Below are 27,232 nucleotides of genomic sequence, written 5' to 3'. Positions count from 1 at the left end.
GATTAGGAAAAATGAAAAGAAGAAGAAGAAGAAAAAGCCATGTAATAGTCTTAAAAAAATACCTCCCAGCTATTAAAAAAAAAAAAATCAGGGGGGGGAATGCAGACAACTGTACTTGAACCACAATAAAATTAAAAAAAAAACCAAACAAACCCACTTTTAAAGCACAAAGGTATTCTATTTTGAATACTATTCCCAATTAGCTAAGTGGGCTTTGAAAGCAATTTTAACAAAATCCCAAACTCCAAAAGAGAGTTCCCTTAGGAATTAAAAATAATTAGAAACTGAAACCAAAATAAAATGTTTTGATAAACGGCAACAGAACAAATGTAAGACCTACTAACCCAGGAGGGAGTGTTTGGGGTGACTGGTGCCACTGAACCTGAACATCTCAACTTGTAGCTCAATAAAAAATGACAATCCAAACAAACAAACAAAAAAGACGCATCAAACTAGCATTGTAGTTAATTCTGTAAGCTGCATTTTGGGGCCAGAAAGGTAAAAGAAAATAAAAATAGAAATGATTCTATAAATAGAGTTAACCTTTTTTGTGATTTATAAAATTAACCTTATTATTTGTCATACTTTAAAAATAATAATGGAACCACATGATAAATATAGGATACCCTTAGATTGTCAATTTGACTCAATATTAAAATTACTTAATTTCTAAAAATGAAATAAACACATGTGTGGAACAGAATACAAACTTAAAGTGGATTTTAAAAGAGAAAAGTATAGGACACTTCATGGGCATAGCGTGCTTTATCGTCATACTGATGCACAGGGTTTTGTCAGTAACTGTTTTCTGCTGTAGTTGGCACTTCAGTGGAAAAGTCTGAGAATCACTGTCTTGCATCACTTGTTCCTTTATTTTCATTCATTTAACAATTACTATTTGAGGACCAGACATTTATGCTAGGTTGGGGCTACATAGAAGATACAATGATAGGAATATGGACAAAGTACTACAGTGAAGACAGGAGAAGGATCCCCAAAGTCAGTTCGGAAGAGTCAGGACAAGCTTCACAGAAGGTAGTATCTGAACTAACTTGATAGACGAGGAGTCTGATGGTCAGAGAGGACTCTCCTGGCCATTTTTAGTAATCTAGTGACTACTTGGGTATTCTCTTTAGGTCCAAAAAAAGGAATCTCAGCCATAACTCAACATTACTGTAGCATCAAACTGGAAAATGATAATACAATGTATTTTACTGAGCAGTTACTATATAGCAGGCACTGTGTTAAGTATATTTAATCCTCAAAACCCTATGTGGTAGGTGTTATTATTACCCCCCATTTTACAAATAAGGAAACTGAAGCTTAGAGAAGTTAAATAACCTGCTCGACATAAAACTAGGCAGGGGCCAGCTCACAAAAGGCATTTTCTATACACCATGCAATAGTTTTGGTGTTATCCACCGTGCCAGAGTTAAACAAATGACCAATTCAAAGTATATACAAATGACTGAAAAGGATAAGTACAAGTCCACAGATTTCTATGGGCTGAATGGCTAAGGCTTTACGCAGAAATTGGAACTGAGCTGGGTTGCAGTAGAGGGAAGTCTGAGAGAAGGACCAGACAGAGAACAGACTGTGAACAAAGACTTATGATGCCAAAGTCAAAGCTGACTGGGTGCCAATATGGTAGAAAACAGTACAGCCAGAAACAGAGGGAGTGACTAGGATGAAGTCAAAGAGATCTGGAAGACCCAATGAGCCAAACAAGGACACTGGCAGTAGGTAGCCACTCATGAATTTTTTGAGCAGAAAGGTGGGCTAAGGATGAGCCCCAGTGACTCTTACAAGAAAAGAGAGGTTGCTAAGGATGGTCTACACACAAGATGAGGCGGGCCTAATGAGCAGGTTATTACATGGCCACAGTGGAACAAAAGGCAGTACTGTGGAAAGCAGAGTATCAGAGTGACAAAGAGTACAGGCTATGAAATTAGACTAATCTGGTTTCCAACCTGACTTTTTAGAGCCTCAAGTTTACTCACTTAGTAAGTGGAAATAATACCATCTCATTCACTTGACTGTTGCAAGTTTATATGAAATGATAGATAATGTGTGTGAAGTGAACCATTCAAACAAGAAAGACAATATCCAGTTCTCCAAATCTACTAATGTTCTGCTTACAATGCGGCACCTTAGCTGTACTACATCATTCCTTTCCACAGTCAGAAAATAGCACCAACAATAACAACTCCTCCTCCGTGAAGTCACCTCTGACAGCCCAGCCTGAACCGCTGCCTTTTCTCAACTCTCTAACTCTCAACCATTCTGGTCCCTACCATCATTTCAGCACTCACTCATATACAATTTTTCATAAATGTTTCATGTGTTTTTCTCTCCCATAAAACTAATCATCATAAGGGACAGAAAATGGTGTCATTTCCCTGGGATCATCACAATGAAGATCATACTTAATAAGAAAAGTAAATAAAAAGAGGGTCCTTAGCTTTGGTTTTGCTCAATAGCTCAACTCCCTAATCATCACATCTGTTTTATAATGTATAAATTGGTATAGTACTGTTTTTCAAACCATCTTAACGGTGAATCCTTTAAACAAATAAAATCAATACATAACATTGCTAAAAGCAGATAGATCTGGTTAAAATTAGAGTGAGGCCTGAAGTACCACCTTGATGTCTGCCCCCAGCTGTCATCCCCTGGGACATTTACAAGGAATCCCTAATCTATCTGGAACTTGTTTGAAAACCTATGGAGTTCTAAGTACAGCCACTGTCTGGAGACCCCAAACCCTGACACTAACAAGGCGACCTAATTAATTTGACCCCTTCCCTCCCCCCGCTTTCCAATCCCAAAGGCCCTCTAGTAATTACTCTCTAGACAGGGAAGTCCTAGGAAATGCCTTGAATGCAGAGGACAAATTTTTTAAAACCAGAGTTCCTGGGCAAGGCTCACACCAAGACTGTACAACTTGCTGGAGACACATTATTTTTCTTTTTCTTTTAACAAGCATCAAACTTCTGAAAGCAAAGCTAAAATAATGCCTGGAGCAATTAGAAAGAAACTGGGACAAAGAGGCATTCTAAGTGGCTTGTTAAAATTCTGTAAAGAAACAGTCCTTACAAGATGCTTCCCTATATTCATCATCGATCAAAAACGATTGTACAAAAATTCTATCAACACTAAGACTCGACTTTTTGTTGCTAAAATAAATCCAGACAAGAGCAATGGGCTTAGTGTAGGCACTTGAATCAGGAGTGAATTAGAATTTTTCAGCACTCAGCACCAACAGAAAGGAGTCAGTTAGGTCTATGATAAGTAAAAACAGAAGTTGCCATAGTAACCTGCACATTTACCCTAAAAAGGCCAGACTGGGGATGAGAAGCGGGGAAGTAGGTCAATATTTCTGCCTAATGAGCTGTAGTCTTGGCCTCCTCTCCTCATCTAAAGCAGCATCCTCCTTCTTCTCCACCCGCAAAAGTAGCAAGAGGGGGAAAATCGGGTGACAGTCACTCCTTCAAAAAGCAAGGGGTGAGGGGTGGCCCAAGCAGAGGGAAGGAGAACCAAGAGAACAGCCCACTAAAAACCTCATGTGTGCCCTGGGACTACCCCTGGAAAAGCAGTTACTGATCAAGGGCACCAGTGCTAAGAAATTGTTGCTGGGTTACCACAAATCAGAAATTGCCATTTTCCCTGTGGCAGTTTAAGTGCACCTAATGGAACACTTGGGAATGCATTATTAACAGCTTTGTGTTGGGACAGTGATGGGGAGGGATGAGTACTCTGGCATGAAAGAAACCTGAGACTCTTTCAGCAAAAGGCACTCTTTGATGGTTGAAACTATGAAAAGGGCTCCCTAAAAGACAGACAGGGAGGGAGGGAAGCTTAGAAGATTCCTTTTCAAAATAAGCTGATTTTGCTAACACAGAAACATAGTGCTCGTTGATACTTTGATATGAAATAGCTACTAATCCAAGAGTGTGAGGGCAACTCTGGTCTCTGAGATGATGTGAAGAGTGCCAGAGCTCATTATGAGCTCTTCCACCTGCAGTGCCAACAAATGTGGGAAGCAAGTTAAACAGAAAATATTTGGAAACAGGTGCAGTTCCACTTTCCTGCAGCTGTTAGTGTCTGCATAGGAATAACCCAGGGCATTACTAATGATTTTAACAATCTGGTGTGAAAGCTGTAGTATTCTAGAACATGACAGAAAAAGGAGCAAGGTCCAAAAAGCAAAAACATCTTTTTAACCAGTGACTATTTCAAACTCTAACCTTTAGATACCCTGCAGCAGTCACTGTATAGAGAGGGGGGTCTAGGCTTCCACGGGACAGGCCGTTCAAGCTTGACTGTGAAACTTATTCTACTCAGCAGCACACCTAGTTGCAGAGTGTTAGGAAGGACAGGCTCAGTTTCAAATTCAAGCTCATGTACTCAGAAACATCTGCAAATTGTCCCCTTCTACATCTGCATGTGTCTCTTTTCCTCTGCCCTACGAGATAGGGGAAAGAAGCTCATAGACACAGCAATATTTAAGATGACTTTAGAGACAGAGAGCAGCCAAGACCTTTGGAGAGGAGCAGTGAGAATTACCCTATTCTATGCGCAAAGGTCTAGAGACCTGAAGGGTCAGGTACTAGGCCTCCATCAACACTATGGGCAGGAGGAGCACAGATGGAGCAAAGTGTGCCTCAACTTAAGGGGGGAGACTACAGACAACGAGAGTCAATCACTTTTACTAGGGAAATGTGAGAACAAACAGATGCTATTCTATTCTGACTTTTCAGTATACCCCAGAAAATACATTCAGTCTCACCAGTTCGTAAGTCTTTTTCCTTTACATATAGCAGCAGAGAGGACGTTTGGAGAAGTTTGTGGAACAAATCATTTTTTTAAAACGTTCTATTACAAAAAATGTTCAAGCTCAAGCATACACAAAGTAGAGAGAATAGGATAATGATCTATCACCCAGCTTCAAAAACTGATCAATATTCTAGTGCTAATCTTAAGTCAACATAGGGATCATTCTAGTGAAGTGTTCTAAGTGTTACATATCAAAAGCCTGCAAACCCAAATGGCAAATTTCTGTGTACAGCCAGGAGTCCCAGGAGATAGCTACTCTAGGAAAGCAGCAGCGGGCAAAGAAAAACAGACTTCCACTTCACTTCTTGAGGAATGCCCAACAGAATAACTGTACCCACAAAGTGTTTCTACAACTTGTATTATCTGAATTTTTAATTCCTAAAAGATGCATTTCCAATTCATTTATGCTTGCCAAACAAGAATCACTGTGTTGCACCAACTCACGAGAAAGGCCCCCCGTGACCACAGCTAGCCTTCCAGGACTCTGTCTCACAACCACTTTGCACTCTGATGCAAGCTTATGGAGCAAACTTCAAGGATATAGGACAGTACAAATTTAGTTCATTTTTGACCTACTAAAACCCACCACGTGCTAGCATTTGGAGAAACAGAAGCAAGGTCTCTACTTACTGGTACTCTTACATCATCATAAAAACTCCAAGCCAAGGCCCATCTCATTGTCCGCCCTTGACAGAATTCAGTGTAGGTGACTTTAGGAACCTGAAACCAACAAGCACAGCACACCTCATCAAACTGAAGTCATTCTAACAATATGTTTCTGGCTGTTGCCTCTCTCTTTTTATCAGTTAACAAACTACTATCCAAGAACAATTATGCACAGCTGCCTAAAATCAGTGAATAAATTATCTCAACAAAGTTAAGGTTGAGATAATTTATTATCTGTAATAAATTATCCCACTACTATAAAACATTAGAGAGAATTTATAGTTCTGGCTTGATATCCAAATAAATGAAACACCCAAAACACAGATCTTCAAAGAATCTTTGGTAAAATGATTTGAATGTTTTTTTGTTTTCTTTTTCTAAGAAGGAGAGCCACCAAATGGCTAAACACAGCTATGTAGTCTCCCTTTTGTCAGCTTTTATGAAGAAAAAGCTACTTTGTAGTTACTCTAATTTTAACAAAGAGAAGTATGGTAGGGAACATAAGATAAATAGGATGTCAGAGAGAAACCAGCAATCAGAAATCTGACTTCTACCACTGACCCCACATTTGATCTCTTTCTCTGAAAAGTCATCCTGCTCAGGCTTACTCAGGCAGAAACACATATGGGAGGGGCATCGGGAAGGGTGGGGGAAGTATTTATTTGCCACCTGCTTTGCAAAACAGAATCAAGGGGCTGAACCACAGTGGGAAACAAACTATACTGAGGTTTGTTCTGGTTATAGCTGTTCTTTGATAACTAGACACATAATCTAGAACAAGTCTCTTAACTTATGTAGCCCTGAGTTTCTACGATTATAAAGGAGTCAGATGTGAGGTCAGCAGGAGGTAGATACCAACCAAGTTTTTGATTTCTGGTTTCTCTGACATTCTATACATCCTGTTTTGCCACTTTTTCTTTGTTGTAAGTTATTGTCAAAAAGTCTCTTTTAACCCCAAATTACAAAATAAAAAAACAAGCAAAGATTAAAAAACCCACTTATAGATTTGAAGTATAAAGGAAAATTCTATATTCCAACTACCATCAAAAGTAGGGACACAAGAAAAGTGATGACAAAGGCTTACCCCTTGTATACGAAGTTCTTCCTTCAGAGGAGCAAGGCTGCATTTCTTTCCCAGCATACAGCTATACCACCTAGGAATAAAAAAAATCAAACAAGTAAAACACTGTTTACATGGTTACATTTTTAAAAAACTGATTTGACAGAGAGAGAGAGGCAAGGAGAAAGGGGGGGTGGAGAAACAGTAATTTTGTTGTTCCCTTATTTATGCATTCATTGGTTGCCTCTTGTATGTGCCCTGATCAAAGATCAAACGAACAACTTTGGCATAGGAGGCGACACTCCAACCAACTGACCTACTCGGCCAGGGATATGTGGTTACATTTTTAAACTAAGCACTATGCCAGTGAACAAGAACAGAACAGTAGCAAACAAATGCTAACTTAAGTTATAAGTGACAAAAATAAGAATTGTATATAAAGTATTTAGACGAAGAACAAATCTAACCAAGGAAAGTAAGCCCAAAGCAATTTAAAGAAGAAAAATTCACTTAGCCTCGCCAATCTTTCAGGGCTGTTATATATTTGTAAAGAGAGTGAAAGGGTGAGAGGTCTCACCTGTGATGCTCAGAATACAGGCCACTTAGCCTTAGGACAGGAAATAGTTAATAAATAAGAATAAAAACATATATACCTGAAACTAATATAATGTGTGTCAATTATACCTCAACAACAACAACAAACATGTATTGTATAAACACTCCCTCCCCATATTAAACAAAATTATAGCCCTGGCTGGTGTGGCTCAGTGGATTGAGTTCTGGCCTACAAACCAAAGGGTCACCGTTTCAATTCCCAGTCAGGGCACATGCCTGGGTTGTGGGCCAGGTCCCCAGTAGGGGGTGCACGAGAGGCAACCACACATTGATGTTTCTCTCTCTCCTTCTCCCTCCTTTCACCCTCTCTCTAAAAAATAAATAAAATCTTTAAAAAAATTAGAAAGTCTAGTATGAACCTGTATTTTCAGATGCCCTCACCTACAAATAATTTAAGGATATATATTACATTAGAGTTTCAACATGAAATCATTTTCTTCTGTAGTAAATACAAATCCAGAACAGGAAGTGAAGAGAAAATGGAGTGAACTGATTAAAAAATAAAAGAACAGAATTTATGTTTTCCAATTACTCTAAAAGTTTGAGAAGTATAAACATTATACAGGATTTCTCTTTAGCCTATTAAGGATTAACTACTATGGGAATTTCCCTTTCACTATAAACAACTAGGAACTGGACAAAATACATGAAAAACTTTTTTTTTCAGACATGGGACAACTAAGACCTATGATCTCAGAGAGAGTAACAAACAAGGTGAGTCCTACAAATGCCTGAAGGAAATTCCCAAGCTGCAATGCAGGGAAAGAAAACTCACTAATCTTGCTGAGTTGATAAACTAGATACTGTAGTTCTGAGAGGCCAAAGAAGTAAGGATTTAAATAGCAAAATACAAAAGAAGGAGCTGCATAAACAGAATTCCGGGCAACTGCAGAAGAGTTCCCTGGAATACTTTGCAGATCGATTATCCGCACAGGTGAGGCGGAATTCTGTGAGGCCAGGGAAAGTACTCCCAGACAGCAGTAAACTGAATAATTCCTGGAGTCCAGACACTGCTGGGATTAGTTTGTGGTTCCACTAGGGAGAGCAGACAGCCCTTGTTGATAACAGGAATATCTATCTAGTAGAGTTCTGGAAAGCATATTATTTTATAATGGGACTAGAAGCTATTCTGTATGTCCCCTACTGAAGCTTAAAAGCAAGACTTTTAAGGATCAAACTGATCACAAATAAGACAGCATCGGAACAAAATCCAACACTCTTTAAAAGAAACACACTGAATGACAGCATCACAAACGTAAGATCTGCATGTGTAAGATCCAATAAAAAATTACCAGACATTAAAAGAAGCAGGGAAATAACTCACAACCAGGATTTAAAAATCAATCTTGGTCAATTTGAAACAGACCAAGACTTCATTTAGCAAAATACCATTTAGGTTCACCCATGTTGTTGCCAGTGGCAAGACTTCAGTCTTTTTCATGACTGAGTACTATTCCATTATCTTTATCTATCTCTATATAGATGAGTGATTTACGAGCACACCTGCCCACACCACGTTGAGTGTTCAGCAGTTTTTGACCCAAAACACCATGACCCTTGTGCCCCATCTACCTATTCATGCGATCTTGCCTCAAGAGACTTTTTTTGTTTTCCCAGGCAAAAAAAGTCTTCAAAGGGAAACTTTTTGTCACTGTGGAAGAGGTGAAACAAAAAACGGTGGACACATTAATAGGCATCAAAATTGACAAGTTCAAAATCTGTTTTGAGTAGTGGGAAAAAAGTCTCAATAGGTGGATTGCATCAAATGGAGAACTCTGAAGGTGACTAAAGTTTAAGCATGCAAGAATAAATACGCAATTTTTTAAATAAATAAATTCCAGGTTTTGGGGGGTGGGTCCCCCCCCTCCTATGTGCTCTGACCAGGAATCAAACCCACAACCTTCTGGTGAACGGGGACAACGCTCCAACTGAGCCATCTGGCCAGGGTGTACATTACTTTTAAAGAGAAATTACAGATTAAGGAAATATACTATTATATTGCTTTAGAAATAGAGTTTACTAACAAATATTTTGTTTTCATTGTTTGTGGATTCAAGAACAGGTGACTGCCCCTATTGTTGTTTCATCAATCCCCTTTCCCTAGGAATAACTGTTCTACCTAAACCACTTTAAACAAACCTGGGTGAATTTACCTAGAGCACAATCAGTTTCATTTAGTGGTTTTAGAATGTTTGGAAGAAAAATAACATGCTTCCTTTAAGAAGACAGTGTATAAATGGAGAATTAAAAGGAATTTAAAAGCCTTTGGTATGTTAGGAACAAGATGAAGAAAAAAAATTAAGAGCAATTTGCCCTGACTGGTGTGGCTCAGTGTATTGAGCGCTGGCCTGCAAACCAAAAGGTTGCCAGTTTGATTCCCAGAGAGGGTACATGCCTGGGTTGTAGGTCAGGTCCCCTCTTGGGGGCATGGGAGAAGCAGCTGGTTGACGTTTTTTCCCCTCTTTTTCTCCCTCCCTCCCTTCCCCTTTCTCTAAAAATAAATAAAATTTAAAAAAAGAGAGAGCAATTAGTACTCACATAGTAACCTATAAAATAGGTTAATTAACACCTTTCCTTTAAAATTAACATTCCTGAAAAGATTAGATCATAGTCACCAGAAGCCACAGAAATAGCCCAGAAAAGAGACAAAAGAAAGATACTATAAATTCCCTCAGGAGATGAAGAAATGCAAATGTTTAGGTAAGTCAGTCTTGTAATGGTAAAATATGTCATTGGTACTTTATAGAAGCTTGGGAGAGTTCGAGTTTCCTTTAAACCCTTGCTGTAAGGTGAATACTGTATTATGAATCTTTTTAAGATTTAATCTCATCAATATACTTAACTGTTTTTTGCCAAATTATATTTCTTATAGAAAGAAAGCAAAGGTAAACTGGTTGCATTAAAAGTTCCGTGTTAACTTCATTTCTAATAGATCCTAGATACTATCAACAGGCATCCTGTGACAACTAATCAAAATGCAGGTAGAAAAAAATGATGAAAAAGAAGATCCAGTTATCCAAGAGACTTTGAACCCATTACAGTATTTTAATGATTACAGTATTAATAGCCCTCTTCTATTTACAGCATTTAGCAATTCCTCTGAAACAGGAGGTTTCAAGGAAAAGTATTCTGAAATAATTTCAAACATATAGGAGTTGCAAGGTTAGTACAAATGACCCCAGTATACTCTCTATCCAGGTTCACCAATTAACATTTTCCTCCATTTCCTTGCTCTGTGTGTTTTTTTTTTTTCCTAAACCATTTGATACCTAACTAAAGACATCATCATGCCCCTTTAATACTAAATATTTTGTACATTATAAAGATTTTATTTATTTATTTTCAGAGAGAGGGGAGGGAGAAAGAGAGGGAGAGAAACATCAATGTGTGGTTGCCTCTCATGTGTCCCCTGCTGGGGCATCTGGCCTGCAACCCAGGCCTGTGCCCTGACTGGGAACTGAACCAGTGACCCTTTGATTCACAGGCCGGCACTCAATCCACTGAGCCACACCAGCAAGGGTGCTTTTTTACTTTCATGACCTTAATATTTTTTAAGAACTGTCTTACAAAATCCTTCAAGTTGGTTCATTCAAAGCTTCTTCATAGTTCGATTCAAATTATACATTTTGGGCATAAAGAGATGAAAGGTGCTGCTGTGCCCTTCTAGGTGCCTCATTATCAGGAGGTGATCACCTGATTAAGGTGGTATTCCTCCAGGTTTCTCCACTATAAAGCTACCGTATTTCTTGTAATTATAAATAATCTGTGGGGAGATACTTTGAAACTATGTAAATATCCTGTTTCTTTCCAAATTTTCCATTGCTGATTCTTCCACAAATCAATTACTACTACAATGACTGCAAAATGATTTTTCTAACTTTATTATTCCCTCTACATTTAATTAGTTGGCATTGTACTGTAATGAACATTTCCTTTATCTTCCTTATGTATTTCACCGCTTATTTTACTTGGTGATTATAATCCATTATTGTCATTATTCATTCTGAACTCACATTGTCCTATCTTTGGCTTGAGCTGACTCCTATGTTCCTCTGACATTTAATTCCACAAAAGGCATTACACCAATCTTACAGGCTTACCCTTTTACAAAGGCAAGTCAAAGTTCACAGTAGACCTGGACAGTCTTTCAGCTGGGGAATTAACTAAAAGCTCAGTTATAAAATCTACACTTGGCCTGGCTGGTGTGGCTCAGTGGAATGAGTGTGGCCAGCGAACCAAAGGGCTGCCAGTTCGATTCCTAGTCAGGATGAATAAAAAAAGAAAGAAAAAAATGCCACTACAATTGTTCCCTACAACTAACACTTATAACACCACGCAACTATACTAGCACCTAGTTTAAAAACAGAAAGGGAGGGGAAACTCTACAGTAATATAAAATAACCAAGTACTTGTAACATTTCCTTTCATAACCATGGACCTTTGCATTTAAATTTACTGAATTCCTAAAATGATCCTATTTATTATTCATTATTATTATTCATTATATCAAGTATATATTCATTTAGTTCTATTACTACCCTATGAGGTAAATACTGTTATCCCATTCTACCAATGAGAGAACAAAATGTAAAAGATAAGTCATGAATCACATTTCCAAAGCCCAGATTATTAAATTTACTGCCCATCACCAAATATGTGGACTATATCCAAGTTCAAGAAGTATCCACTATCTACCATCTGGCCGGGGGTAGGTATTGAAAAGGAAAAAGCAAAATGAGGGAGACTGAGTGAAACCAATATTAAGGTGGAACTCTGTTAGATACAGAGGTTTAGTTCCTGGAAAAATAGTAATATCATTGCCATAAAGGGTATGAGCTATAGACCTACTAACCAAAGATGAGAGTGGAATTTAGGCCATGAGAAGTTTGATAAAGTGTCCTAATTTATTTAAAAGGTTAAGAGAGTGACTCTTGAAAAAATAAAATGCTAGTTAAGTAAACTCAAATCATAGGCACAAGAAACACCTGCAAATCACTGATAGAAGGGCTGTCTGATAATGTTATATGTCAATTATATCAATTTTTTTTTTAAAGGCTAACTAGAAGTCCAATTGCAGGTGGGGCCCCAGGGGCTACATGGGGTGGTGGGAAGATCCCTGGACCAGAATCAGGAGATATGGGTCCCAAGTCTCTAATCTGTAAACTAAGGCTGTACAACTTTTATCTCCCAAGGGGCTCCCAGCTGCAAAATTCCTTAAGATACAAAAGTGCAGTTGCTACAGCAGAGTTATCTTGAGTGTCATCACTGAGATTAGTCGATTTTTAGAGCTTCAAAACACGCATTTTCCACAGCATTCTAAAATTTGAGAATTGCATAGTGGCATAAACATTACGTTAACCATAAAAATATGCAGGAGGACACAAACAGGTAATACATGTATGTACAAATGGAAGTTGTCATACTACAATATGAAACTGTAAACAATATTTGCAAATAATACTTTCAAGAAGTTCATCTGTCTCACCTTGCTAGAGCAGCATGACTCCTGAACCCTGTTTTTTTTGTTTGTTTGTTTTAATCCTCATCCAAGGAAGTTTATTGATTTTCGAGACAGACATTGATGTGAGAGAGGAGTATCAATCAGTTGCCTCCCAATTGGGCATCAAACCTGCAACCTAGATATGTGCCCCGACCAGGGATCAAACCCACAACCCACTGGTGCATGGGATGATACTCCAATGAATGGAGCCACTGGGCCAGGGCTGAACCGTGGTTTTAAATCATAACTGGGTAAGGGGCCACCAACCTCAAAATAGTCAACTCTAGAGATATAAAAGGCTCTAGCAATTTATCCTTCCTAGCAAATGTATTCCTTTTATTCAATCTGTGGGCTACCACAGAGTCAGGTACAGCAAACTTGGAACATATTGACCGATTTCTCTCCCTTAGACTGGTGTTACTTTACAACTTATTTTTGTAGTTCAAAGGGACTTTGGAAATAATAGAAATTTACTGATTAAAAGCCTCCTGAAAACAACCTTCCCCATTTTCCTGGTTATCACCAGTCCCCTCAAAAGATGACAGGTACTGGAAATGGCCCTGATTACCTCTTTTTATGAGTTTCAGGTTCTTTAAGTTTATTTTACCTACTCAGGCTCTTCTCAGTGCTCAGTATCACTTAAGCCTCTTTTTTCTACATACCTAATGGATCTTTGAATGAATCAATTTAAAGCAGTAATTTATTAACCTCCAGCTTCAACAATGTGTAAATTTTCTATGACAGACCATCCAATAATCCAATTACTTCCCACAAATATTTTTTAAAAACTCATATTTAACAAATCAGGATATTTGATTTTGGAATTGGCTTTTTACTAAAATAAGCAGTTTTAAACACCTATAAATCCAAAAGAAAAAGGAAAAAAGTATACACTATCCAGCAATTCCACTTCTGGGAATATACCCAAAAGAACTAAAAGCAGAGTCTTAAGAGATACTTGCACCCATGTTCACAGCAACATTACCCGTAACAGCCAAAAGGTGGAAGCAACCCAAGTAACCATCAGCAGATGAATGGGATTAAAAAAATGTGGTATATACATACAATGGAATATTATTCAGCCTTAAAAGGAAATTCTGACACAAACACTGTAACATGGATGAACCCTAAGGACATGATGGTAAGTGAAAGAAGCCAGTCACAAAGGGACAAAAACTGTATGATTCCACTTATGTATGGTATCTAGAATGGTCAAATTCATAGAGATAAAAGGCAGAACGGTGACTGTCAGGGGTTGGGGGAAGAGGGGAATGGGAAGTTGTTGTCTAATGGGTACAGAGTTTTAGTTTCCCAAAAAGAAAAGAGTTCTGGAGATCAGCTGTACCATAATATGAATGTGCTTAACATTACCAAACTTTATGCTTTAAAAATGGTTAAGGTGGTAAATTTTGTCATGTATATTTTACCTCAACTTTAAAAAAATCTTCTCTAGCTCTGGCTGGTGTGGCTCAGTGCATTAAGTGCCAGCCTACAAACCAAAGGGTCACCAGTTCCATTCCCAGTGAGGACACATGCCTGGGTTATGGGCCATGTTCCCAGTAGGGGGCGCTAAAGAGGTAACCATACATTGATGTTTCCCTCTCTTTCCCCCTTCCTTCCCCCCTCTCTAAAATAAATAAATAAAAAAAATATTCTCTACGTCTCAAAGCTAAATTCTAGGGTAGAAAACCTTTCAGTTTTGAACTACCACGTTACCCATCATTTCAACAACACTGGGCAGGGTGAGAAGTCAAGTGAGGCAAACAGCTCTTTTTGAGTACCTTATGCTGCTTAATAATAGGTGTGTTGCTAGAAATAATTAGCTTTTAACTTAACTTTCCTCTGGAACTGGTTAGTGATTTCAGTTTCCCTTCATTAAGTTCTTGATAGTTCAATATCCTCACATCTGTCACTGTTTGGGAGACTGATGCCAAGAACACAAATTGCTTTGAGGACTGAGCATCAATTTTATTCTGGTTCACGGGACAGATTTGAACCCATCTATTTTCTAATCAAAAGCCATATTTGAATCAATTTTGTTCCATCACAGTACTGAAATAAAAGTAATACAATCATATGGTATTTTCCTTCTTTCTGTCCATGTAGTACAGATGATTACAGGAAACTCAAATCAATTAAAGGCATGCGCGCAGCCTCACAATCAGGGTCTTGGCGGACTGCAGGACCTGTCTGCTACCTTTCCCATTTTTATCTGTTTGTTTTTTAGATCACTGTGGCACATTTTTATTTTGGAATTACACAGGGGAAAATATTCCCATTTTGTAATAATCAACTTACCTTAATCTTTTTTTCAATTGTAAACTGTCATGGATGATCCTTTTAACAAACTCCAACTCGCCTCCTTCTGCCATGATCTCTGTGATACCCCCTGTATTCACAGAACTAGGTGGTGGCCTTCGAGGGTTTCGAGAGTTCACACCCTGAACGACAACAACAAAAGCCTGGTGAAAATTTACACCTTCAGATCGAGTCTTTGACTGTAATCTAGTTCTAAGTAAGAGTGATGAGACATAATTTTAGTTTCCAAATATCATGCTAGACTTAGGACTTAAAAATCATATAATCATTCCAACATTATACTTTAAAATCTGCATTCATACAAATATTCCTTCCTAGTATCTTTTACCTTCCATCTTTGTGGATAGAAATACAGAAATTTTACCTTTTTATGTACCCACTTCTGTCACTTTTTCTTTATGTTTTCTGTCTTGGTATAATGTACAGTAAATATTTCACCCAAAGATTGTATAAATATTTACTTATGTTTTCCACAAGCACTTTCATGGTTTTACTTTTAAAATTTACTCCATTCCTACCTCATACCACATTTAAAAAAATAACCCAAATGGATCAAAGATCTAAATATAAAAGTTAAAACTATAAAACTCTTAGAAAAAAATGTAACAGTAGATCTTCATGACCTTGGATCAAGCAATGGCTTCTTAAATATGACACCAAAAGCATAAGCAACAACCACCACCAAAAAACCCCCCTAAACTGGACTGCATAAAAATTTAAAACTTTTGTTTGCAAAGGACACCATCAAGAAAGTAACAAGACACTCCACAGAATGGGAGAATATGTTTGCAAATAATCTAATGAGAGGCCTGTATGTATAATACACAAAGAAATTCTTACAACAATAAAAAGAAAAATAACACAATTTTTAAAGGGGCAAAGGATCTGAATAGGCATTTCTGGAAAGAAGATATACAAATGGCCAATAGGCACAGGTAAAGATTTTCAATGCCGTCAGAGAAATGCACATCACAACTAAATGAGGTACTACCTCATCCCCACTAGGACAGCCATAACTAACAAGGATGTGAAGAAACTCAAACTCTAATACACTGCTGGTGGTGGGATGAAAAATGGTGCACACTCTTTGGGAAAGTCTGGCAGTTTCTCAAATAATTAAATATGACCCAGTAATTCTACTCTTCGGTATATACAAGGGGGCACCCAAAACCCACCAGATTTTAGATATAAAAATTGTGTATTTATTTTTACATGTTTAAACTTTGTTCACCTTTAAAGTACTCTCCATTTGATGCAATACACCTATCGAGACTTTTTTCCCCACTGTTTAGAACATTTTTTAAATTATATTTTATTGATTATGCTATTACAGTTGTCTAGATTTTTTCCCCCTTTGCCCCCCTCCACCCAGCACCCCCCACTCCCTCAGGCAATCCCCAAACCACTGTTCATGTCCACGGTCATGCATATAACCGTTCTCCGGTTACTCTACTACTCCACTTCCTATACTGTACTTTACATCCCCATGGCTATTCTGTTAACTACCCATTTGTACTTCTTAATCCCCTCACCTCTTCACGGGGAATACCCTGCCCCTTGTATATGGCAACCTTCTGGTAACTAAACTTCTTTTCTCTTGCTTTTAAGAGTCTCTCTTTATCTTCAACCTTTGGCTTTTTAATAATGATGTGTCTTAGAGTGGGCCTCTTTGCATCCATAATTGGGAGGCTCTGCACTTCCTGGACCTGCATGTCTATTTCCTTCACCAAATTAGGGAAATTCCAAACTGTTTTTTGAACTTACTGATTTTGGTGCCTTTTAGTGCTTCTGCTGTTTTTTGTTTCGCCTCTTCCACATTAGCAAAAATGTTTCCCTTTGAGGACTTTTTTTGTTTTGGGAAACAAAAAAAGTCTGTTGGGGCAAGATCTGGCAAACAGGGAGGGTGGGGTATGAGGGTCATGCTGTTTTTGGTCAAAAACAGATGAACACTCAGCACCATGTGGGCCGGTGCACTCATAAATCACCCATCATGAAATAGGTAAAATGCATTGAAACAGCTTTCAAAAAAAATTCACTGAAGCTGAACACAGCCTCTCATAACAATGCCAACTGGACCACTGAGAGAGATGGGTTCCCAAAACACTCACTAAGTGGGGGAAGCGTGTACTACAAGAGGCCCACCATTCAGAGGATAATTCTGGGTCTTTTTGGGTCCCCCCTTGTATATCCAAAAGAAATGAAAGCATGTCCATACAAACACTTGTACACAAATGCTTACAGCATCATTTTCGTAACAGCCAAAAATGGAAACAACCCAAATGTCCATCAACTAATAAATGGCTAAGTGAAATGTATTATTTCTATACAATAAAAAATTATTTGGCAATAAAAAATGAAGTACCAACAGATGCTACAATATGAATGAACTTTGAATATACATTATGCTTAGTGAAAAAAGTCGGCCAGAAAAGATCACATACTATATGATTCCATTTATATGAAATGTCCAAAACAAGCAAATCCATAGAAATAGTAAGTAAACTGAGACTAATTCGTTTTGGGTTTTTTTTTGGGGGGGTGATAGGGGTGGAAGAGGGGATGATGAAAATGTTCTAAAATTGATTGTGGTGATGGCTGTACAACTATGAATATACTAAAAATAATTAAATTCTACCTTTTAAGTGGGTGTATAATAAAAAGTTATTTAGTTCTGATGCTAGTAATACAGGATGGGGCAAAAGAAGTTTTACAGCGATTCATATGGAAAATAATATAATAATAAATCAATCAAGAATAAATTCTGTGTTTTGGGGACTCACAACTGTAAACCTACGTTTGCCCCAACCTGTATTGTATTTCTTATTTGGATGCTGATTCTGCAGGACTGTTCACTTTAGAAAATCCAGTTTACATTTATGGCATGTACTTTTACGCACATATGTTGTATCTCAATATTGAAAAAAATGTACTCCAGGATATGGCTATTTTAGTTCTATAATTTATCTGCACCAAAGACAAAAAGATTTCTTAAATTGTTTCACTTTATGGTCCAATCTAGAATGTTGGTATTGTTAATAAATTTCTGTCCTCCTCCCTCCTTCCCTCCCCTCCCAAATTTAATCCATCTGGAGTTTATTTTGTTATGAGTTATGTAAATGGTACATTTGGGGTACCTTACTGATTCTAAAAACAATTTATTCTCTCAAAGCTTTAAGTATATACTTCCTTAAGTATACACTCCCTTATTTCCTTCTGATTAACATTACTCACTTTTTATTAACGGAGAATTAACCAGATGAAGGAAAACAGTTTAAATCAGTATTTTATAGTACTGAGGGTTTTAATAGGTTCTTTGTTTTTAATCCAGTGTTACTCTTTCCATATTCATATACATTTTTCATTCGAAGTTGAAAAGACTAAACTGGACATTTGTTTACTATCAAATGATAGGTGGCAGTAAAAACAGTTAACCTCCTCCTTAAGCCAATAAACCCAGTGCAGGAGTACACTGGGACCTCAACTGCTCCAATCAGAAGAAACCTGAGAGTTGAATGGTTTAGGGAAGAAAAGTGCCCTGCTCTCACTCTCTCCCCCTTCTCAAATATTACTCTGCCACAAGTAAACTAGCCTGAGAACAAAACCAAAGAGGGGCTAGGTCAGAGCCAAGAGAAACCTGGAAAACCTGAGCCGCAGCTTTGATACAGCCATGAACCCCTTGATCAAACTGTTCCTGAAGTCAAACTACTGCTGGATTCTCAGCTACGTAAACCAATAAACATCCTTTCTTGTTAAGTCAATCTGAGTTGTGCTTGTGTTTTCATATGCTTGATTACAAAAGCAGCCACATTTAGATTCCAAAACAAAAGCTGTTCTTTGTTCTTATTTTTGCAAACAAGGTAAACTTAGATGAATATTCAATTACTTTAAAGGAGAAGATATTTTACCTTGGCTTCCAACTGATTGGCAAAAAAGGGAGGATTGCACATGCAAAAGTCATAGACTATCTCAGATTCTTCTTTAAGAGCATCCATCAGGAGTGTCTTCTGTGGTACTTTTACCACTAGGAGAAAACATAGGAACTGTTAACTACTATAAATATTGTGGTAGTTTTCAAATATGTCCACAAATTCTTTGACACTAGTCCCTTCAAATACTGGAGCCTGACTTCCCTCTCTTTAAGTGTAGGCTGCATTCACGGATTCGCTTTTATTGAATAGAACATGATGGAAATTAAAGAGTGTCACTTCTGAGGCTAGGCCATAAAAAGTAATATGGCTTCTTGCTTGTCCAATCTCTTGAATTACTTGCTCTAGGAGAAGCCAGCTGACATGCTGTAAGGATGGTCAGGCAGCCCTGAGAAGAGATCCACATGGCAATGAACTAAGGCTTCCTGCCAACAGCCACCTAAGTGAGCCATCTTGGAAGCAAATCTTTTTTAAAGATTTTAATTTATTTTTAGAGAGGGAGGAAGGGAGAGAGAAAGAGAGGGAGAGAAACATTGATCAGTTGCCTCTCGGATGCACCATGACCAGGGACCCAACCTGCTACCAGGCTTGTGCGCTGAACTGGCAACCTCCTGCTTTGCAGGATGACACCAAACCAACTGAGTCACACCAGTCAGGGCGGAAGCAAGTCTTTACCTCTGGTCAATCCTTCAGATGATGGCAAGCCCATGAAAAACTCTGAACCAGAACCACCTAGCTACACCATGCCAAAATTCCCGATTCATTAAAACTATGAGATAATAAATGTTCATTGTTTAAAGCCGCAAGATTTTAGAGTAATTTGTAATACAGAAATGGATAATTTAAAAAATGCATTAACATTATCACTATATCTCCTTACAATCATATGTTTAGCACTAGCAAGAAAAGCCTACTTCTTCCATAAAGAGACTTTTTGGAGTCTCCTTAAAGGAAAAAAACAAAAACAAAACCAAAAACCCAGCCCTTTATATATAAAATAAGCACACACACAAAAAAGTAACTGATTATTAAGGAAATTCAACTATTTGTAACACAGTTTCACGTACTGAAATAAAAAAAACCCAAAACACCCAGATGGTGTATTTTAATCAACAGTCGGGTTTTCTTCCTTTTAAAATCTTGGTGAATAGGTTACTTCATATACTGTTGATCCTCACTCTTTGCAGTACATGAACATTTATTTATGTTCTATCAAGTCATCACAACCACTGAATTAGTGAATACTGAACACTGGCTCTGAGGAGAAATATAAGGTGAGTTAGGTAACTGTAAGCCTCTGGTCCAACATTTTTATCAACCAATTTTTATGCATCTTTCTGTTTAAAGACACTTTATTTAATATACATTGTTGATTAATTAACACAACTCACAGTCAATGGCACTATAGCCCTTGTCTGAAAGAAGCCTATCTAACATATTTTCTCTGTAAGGCATATCATGGCCTTCATATTTAGGAACACTAGGTAGCACTTAAGCACTATATTTAGGGGCCATTTTAAACAGCAAAATCACCAAGAAAAAGCACAGAAGTGAAAAAAAAGTAGCACTAAACAGCCCATGAAAAAGATACTTGATTACACTATAAGAGCTGAAACAAGAAGGCAGAGCATCACTTTGTTGAACTGTATGTAGCTGGGAACATGCACGTTGGGTGACTCTGCCACTCTGCACATGTCTATGGATAACCACAAAAGTACCATGAGTATTTATTTTGGGGTTAAAAAATAACACCAAGTAGGAAAATCCATAAGTACAGAATCCACAAATTATGAGGATCGACTGTATTTACTATATTTCTTTCTGAATTAATTCTGATAACAAAACAGCAAATCCAATTACAATGTACCAGATTTTTTCAATTACCAAAGTTTGTATATTAAAGCAAAAGACAGTAAGATATGTTAAATTAGTAAAACAGGTTAATAAAGAAAGCTTAAAAGGGATATTTGTTCTGTAGAACTAACCTTTTATAAGATCAGATAAGTTATTCTGTTCCACATTTTTCTTTGCATAGTTGAAGCACATATCATCAACTTCTGTTGCAAGGAAATACCAGCCATTTAAGGTACTTCCAAGTAAAGGATAGATACAGGATGCCCCAGTACCTAGTAAAGTGAAAATTCAAATCACACTGCACATAGGTGAAGGACAGGTGAGAATAAAAAGCAAAAACACCATTCTTATCTTCTTAGAATTCTTATAGCCTGGACAGTTTAATACACAAGCTGGTACCTAATTATGTACATACTGTGGCTACTGGGTTCCCTCGTCATTTCATGTGTGTTAGTCTTGCCTCATAATTAGATTCAAATTTCTTAGAGGATACAAATCTTGCTGATCTCTTTTTCTTGTATGTTGTATGTAAAATGAAGTGTGCATAATTGGCTGGTGATCAAGGAATACATGACTGACTAACCGAAAATTGTTAAAAACAATTTAATTTGGCCTCGGCTGGTGTGACTCTGGACTGAGTGCCAGCCTGTGAACCAAAGGGTCGCTAGTTGAATTCCCAGTCAGGGCACATGCCTGGGTTGCAGGCCAGATACGCAGTAGGGGGCGCACGAGAGGCAACCACACATGAACATTTCCCCTTCTTTCTCCCTCCTTTCCCCTCTCTAAAAATAAATAAATAAAATCTTAAAAAAAAAAATTTAACTTGATTTACAAAATGCCTTCATTTTAAATTTCACACAAAACTTGATTTTCTTAAAAGAAATCAATGCTAATTGTTGAAATATCACAGTACTAAATTAGACACCCCATTCCCCAAAAGTAGAAAAAAAAATACATAAGGTGTAACATTTTTATAAGAAACCACTCAATTCCTCACATATCTGTGAGTTGTTACTTGAAGGAAACCATAATTATTTTTTTAAAGCTAAAACTAAAGAGAAAATTCATCTTAGATGTGGAGACATGGAAACACATCTGATCCAGACCCTAAACATCAATCACTGGCTTGCCTCACCAAAATTTCAAGGAAGACATTCAGAGGCAAATGCTCCAGGCAAAGCTCACTCTTTGACAACTAGGGTTTGGTCCTAAATTTGTATGTAGAACCCCTAACCATGGACTGGATGGACTATATACTAATATATACCTCAAATATTGTTTTTACAACCATTGACTAATCTTGGCCGGTAAGACTTTATTTTTTTTTTTAAGAATTTATTTACTAATTTTTAGAGAGGGGAAGGGAGAGAGAAAAAGAGGTGGAGAAACATCAGTGTGTGGTTGCCTCTCACGTATCCCCTAATGGGGATGTGGCCAGCAACCCAGGCGTGTGCCCTGACTGGGAATCAAACCCATGACCCTTTGGCTCGCAGGCCTGCACTCAATCCACTGATCCACACCAGCCAGGGTGGCCAGGAAGACTTTAAAGAGAAGAAAATCCAGTGTTTCTCCCAAGGGCCTAAGTAGTTAGCCCATACCAGTCACTCCAGGCCTGCTTTCCCCGGTCACATCTTGGTGCAGAAGAGTGGAAGCTGGAAGATACTCCTAACCCAGAGGAAATCCAGGTTCATTTTACTGCTTCTGCATTAAGTATTCTGAACAGTCTAGTAAAACACAGGACAACTGATGGCCAGAACTTTTAATTTTTAAGCTCTTTGACAGTCACAGCGACTGTTAACTTTCTATCATGTTTACATCCAGGCCCTGATGGTACTGAATACACACCTCTTTGAGGATGTGTGACACAGTGAGGGAAAGGATGGTAAAGGGTACTCAAGGTCCTCTCAGAGGCCAGTTATTTAGCTACCTGTTAGCCCTTCTGGTAAGCCACAGTCGCTCAGAGTAAGGAATTTCAAGTAGCACTTTCACCTTTGCAGGGAAAAAAAAATTCCAGACCACATCCCAGGCCCTTGATTCTCACATGATTGACTCTCTCTTCATATTTCAATTTTATTTAAAGCAAAACAAACACACACACACGTTTTCTTCAGTTGTCTAATGATAAACATAGGTAAAAGGCCTATCTTAAAAAAAAAAAAAATCCAGTTTCTCAATTCTTAAGACCAAAAGACTTACATTCTAACATCCTAATCCCCTCGGAAAGCTGAACATTTTTAAATGGGGGGGGGGGGGGGGGAGAAGAACTTGTAATGATAAATAAAAATAGAAAGTGTATAATCATAGAATTAGAGCAAACTGATGGGAGTCTGGGGGAAGAATTTATATAAAACCCTAATTAGAATGAATGTGATTTCAGCACCAGTGCCCCTTACGAAGAGCTAAAATCCATTAACCTCCTATATCCCCAAAGTGTTATTCTAGAAGGGTTAGGGCATAATTAAAATAAATTAGTACCAAATAGGCTCTCAAGCTTTTTAAGCTTTCTATAACCCATCAAGCCAATCTTCTGCCATGAACATGAAAGGGCAAAAACTTTTGTTAAACCCCATTATTTTTATATAGTGCTTAGCTTATATGGGGTATTCATATTTTTGAAATGTTGAAAGAATTACATATTTATTAATATCAAACAAATTATTTATTGGATACCTACTATGTGCCAGAACCTTTGTTAGGCCTTGTTAGTAAGCAAAAAAGTAACAGGCTCTGCACTTTGCAACCTAGTGGTAGAAAAAGACATTTAATCAATCAGACTAGTGAATGTGTAGTTAAAAACTAAAAAAAAAAAAAAAAAAAAAAAAAGCCAAGGAAGAAAGATGGTTTTCCAAAGCTCTTAATCAAGGAACTTATGCTGAAAGGTCAGAGAAGGCTTTCCGGATGAAGTAAGGCTTGAGTTTTAACAACTACTATAAATGAGACGCTTTTATAAGGTAAGGGTGGGAAGACCCACATAGAGGGAACTACGTGTACAAAGGCCTAGAGGTATGATGCCTTCACAGAAGAACTAGAGTGCAGAAAAAAGAAGAGAACCACATAAGATGAGGCTTTAGGGAGGCCTAGCCATTAAAGTGGTAAAGAAGTGATCAGATATGGGTTTTCCTTTCTGGAGAATGGAACAGAGAGGCACAGGAGTGGATGACAAGACAGTAGTTGAGAAGCTTATTCTGCAGACCAGGAGAGATGACGGCGACTTGAACTGGGATGGGGGCAGTGGAGATAGAGAAAAGTAGATGATTTAAGAAACATTTGAGAGAAAATCAACAGGAAATGGTGATAGACATTCTCAGTGAGGATAGGGAGAAGTAAATATCAAGGATAACAGGGTAGGATGTGGTGGATTCACTGAGATAAAAAACAAAGGAAGAGAGCCCTGGCTGGTGTGGCTCAGTGGATTGAGCATGGGCCTGTGAAACAAAGGGTTGCCAGTTTGATTCCCAATCAGGGCACAAGGCTGGGTTGCGGACCAGGTCCCCAGTAGGGGGTGCATGAGAGGCAACCACACATTAATGTCTCTCCCTCTCTTTCTCCTTCCCTTCCCCTTTAATTTTTTTTTTTTTAACATTAAAAACAAAACAAAACAAAAAACGAAGAGGACCAAGACTCAAAAGAAAGAATATGAGTCTGGTCTTGGACATCACAAAGTCTAAAATATTTTTGAGGTATTCAAGTTTCTCATGTATATGAGACTAGAAAAGGAATCTGAATTAGAGAAATACATAAATTTGCAGGTTATTTGCATGGAAGTGGAAAACAAAGTCCTAGATGTAGATGAATTTACCTAGTGGTAAAGTGCTAAATAAGAAAGGGGCTAAAGACTGAGCTTTAAGGATTTGATCACCTAATGGCCAGATACAGGAAGGTGAGCCTGAAAAGGGGAGAAGAGAGACTACGAATGAAAGAGGAAAACCCAGAATCTAGTGTCATGGATGCCAATGGAGGAAAGTGTATAAAGGAGAAAGGAGGGGTCAATAATGAATGCTGCTAAAAAGGCCGTGTGTGACAAGGACTGAAAATGCATGCAAATGTCAAAGTTAACATTTACTATCCAAAAATCGTGTTTGTTATTAACTATACTATATTTAAAAATAGAGCCACAAGGCTTTTAATTTTTCTCATAAAGGACTGGTAAAGGGCACAGAATTAAAAAGAAACTTAAATGGTATCAAATAGAAACATCAGCTATGACAAACATATAATGCATTTATAATTGCAAAACACACCCTGGCGTCACTTCATTTTGTGTATCCACTTACTCTTCTAAATGAATCAGATTGGACAGTCTCTCCATTGTAGAAGTTTACAATTACGAGGACATCTTATTTTAACTCAATGACTTTTCTTCACTCTTTAATTTTGGATTAAATACCCTCTGCAAATTCATTCAAGAGGTTCCTGAAAGTATTCAGGCCCACATGATCTTTTATCAAATGGCCATAACTACAAAAACACAATATGGAGACTACGTTACTAATGCTAAATAATTCAGAGTAAAAGTAATGCCCAATATACACAGATACCAACGTGGTAATATGAAAAGCTAAGAAACAAGAGCCTCACTTTCATTTTGCCTCTCGCCCATTTGCTCCCTATTTGGTGCTGACAACCCCTTCTTAAGAGAAATCAGTGGCAGAAAAGTGCTGGTGTAGGAAGTAACAGCAATAATATCGATAGTCAGATCCTTTCACGAATAATCAGAAAAGTTTACAAAGAATTTGACCTCGAAAAAACTATAAAACTTACAATTAGTAAAAAGAAGAATTTAAAACCACATACCTATGTCAATTCCTCTTCGGACAGTACTTTTATCAGAGTCCTGATGACCAATCAGATCTTCTACCCAATGAATATAGTTGAGCCTCAAGGGAACTGTGGGAATTAGTCTCTCCAATGGAATATCAATAGAAAGTCCAAAATCCTCCCTCAGGAGGGTGCAAGTCAGAGCTCTGACTGCTTCAGGGTCTTTAAAATTAAGACTGGGGTGGAGAAAAAGAAGTAAAACTGATTAGTAAGATTTGCTATGCTGTACAAGCTTCATGGCAGCCAGGCAACACCAAATACCCATTTGAATTTCCTAACAGATGACACACAAATAGCCAGGTAGAGTATTCAGCACAGTAGCATCCACACGAGGGTGTTGAACACACTGACAGTGTACAAACGGTACATAAATTTCCATCCCAGACACTGCATTTTCATACAAGAAAGATAGAGGACAGGAGTGTCTCTATGGCATTCCTGCCTTATTGACTCCTTACCTAGCTATGTGACTTAAGACAATTTGAGCATTATTTCCTCAGATGTAAAATGGGGATAACAGTACCAATATCATAGTGCTTCTGAGAGATAATCAGTGAAAAGTACTTAGCATAGTGCCCAGTACACAGTAACTATCTTAGAAATGCTGGCCATTTTTACTATTATCAGTTAACATGATTTAATATTAGCATTCTTTGAAAATTAAACTTGGAAAGAAAGCAGGAAAAATTTTAATAATGAAAATAAGATGTGACACTGAATATAACAAATATTACAGACATCAAATGCAAAATGCGACCATTTTTAGCAGCTTTACTGAGGTATAATTTACATACTATAAAATTCACCTATAGTATACAATTCAGTAGTTTTTAGTATATTCACAGAGTTGTGCAACCATCACCACAATCCAATTTTAGAACACTTCCATCAACCCAAAAAAGAAACCCCGTGCCTATCTGCAAGTCATTCCTCGTTTCTATTCTCGGCTCTAGGCCACCACTAATGTACCTTGTCTCCATAGATCTGCCTTTTGTCAATACTTCATATAAATGAAATCACACAATACGTGTTCTTTTTTCTGGATTTGTTCACTTAGCACAGTGATTTTCAACTTTTTTCATCCATACATAAACCAGTTACTAAAATTCTATGGCACTCCAAAAAATGTATTGGGTTGGCCAAAAAGTTCATTTAGTTTTTTCCGTAAGATGGCTTTAGTAGCACTTAGTTATCTTTATCTTCATTTGAAACAATTTTGTTAGATTATATTGTGATAGCTGTCATATCAGCATGCACTAAAAAAAATGATCAAAATTGGTGAATTTTTGTGCGGCCATTTTAATATTGAAGATGGAAGAAAATACACAACATTTTTGGCACATTATGCTTTATAATTTCAGGAAAGGTAAAAATGCAACTGAAACACACAAAAGATCTGTGCAGTATATGGAGAAGGTGCAGTGACTGATTAAATGTGCCAAAACAGGTTTGAGAAGTTTCTTGGTACTACTGACATTTTGGCCAAATAATCCTTTGCTGTGAGCTGTCTTATGTGTAGGAAGATGTTTAGCAGCATCCTTGGCCTCTACCCACTAGAAGCCAACAGCAGAGATAGCCAACATACTCAAAATATCCAAATCAATAGTTATTGGTGAAAATTAAAATGTCTTTTATTTT

At 37.7% G+C, this 27,232-nt stretch overlaps 1 protein-coding gene across 2 annotated transcripts in view; it reads right to left on the bottom strand.

Moving 5' to 3' along the window:
• METTL16 (methyltransferase 16, RNA N6-adenosine) overlaps window positions 1-27,232 on the bottom strand; it is a 66,111-nt gene that overhangs the window by 16,304 nt on the left and 22,575 nt on the right. The window contains exons 3-8 of one of the 2 annotated variants that reach the window (XM_024564684.4): window positions 25,571-25,770; window positions 20,908-21,048; window positions 18,902-19,017; window positions 14,976-15,118; window positions 6,587-6,656; window positions 5,467-5,556 (exon numbers count right to left, since the gene is read on the bottom strand). In XM_024564684.4, coding sequence (XP_024420452.2) covers window positions 5,467-5,556; window positions 6,587-6,656; window positions 14,976-15,118; window positions 18,902-19,017; window positions 20,908-21,048; window positions 25,571-25,770 — 760 coding nt within the window. The remainder of the gene's footprint in view (window positions 1-5,466; window positions 5,557-6,586; window positions 6,657-14,975; window positions 15,119-18,901; window positions 19,018-20,907; window positions 21,049-25,570; window positions 25,771-27,232) is intronic. The other variant, XM_045198977.3, reaches the window with a different exon arrangement.

The sequence above is a fragment of the Desmodus rotundus genome, chromosome 9 (assembly GCF_022682495.2).
Source record: "Desmodus rotundus isolate HL8 chromosome 9, HLdesRot8A.1, whole genome shotgun sequence".
Classification (NCBI taxonomy): Eukaryota; Metazoa; Chordata; class Mammalia; order Chiroptera; family Phyllostomidae; genus Desmodus; species Desmodus rotundus.
This window is presented reverse-complemented; position numbering and strand designations above follow the sequence as displayed.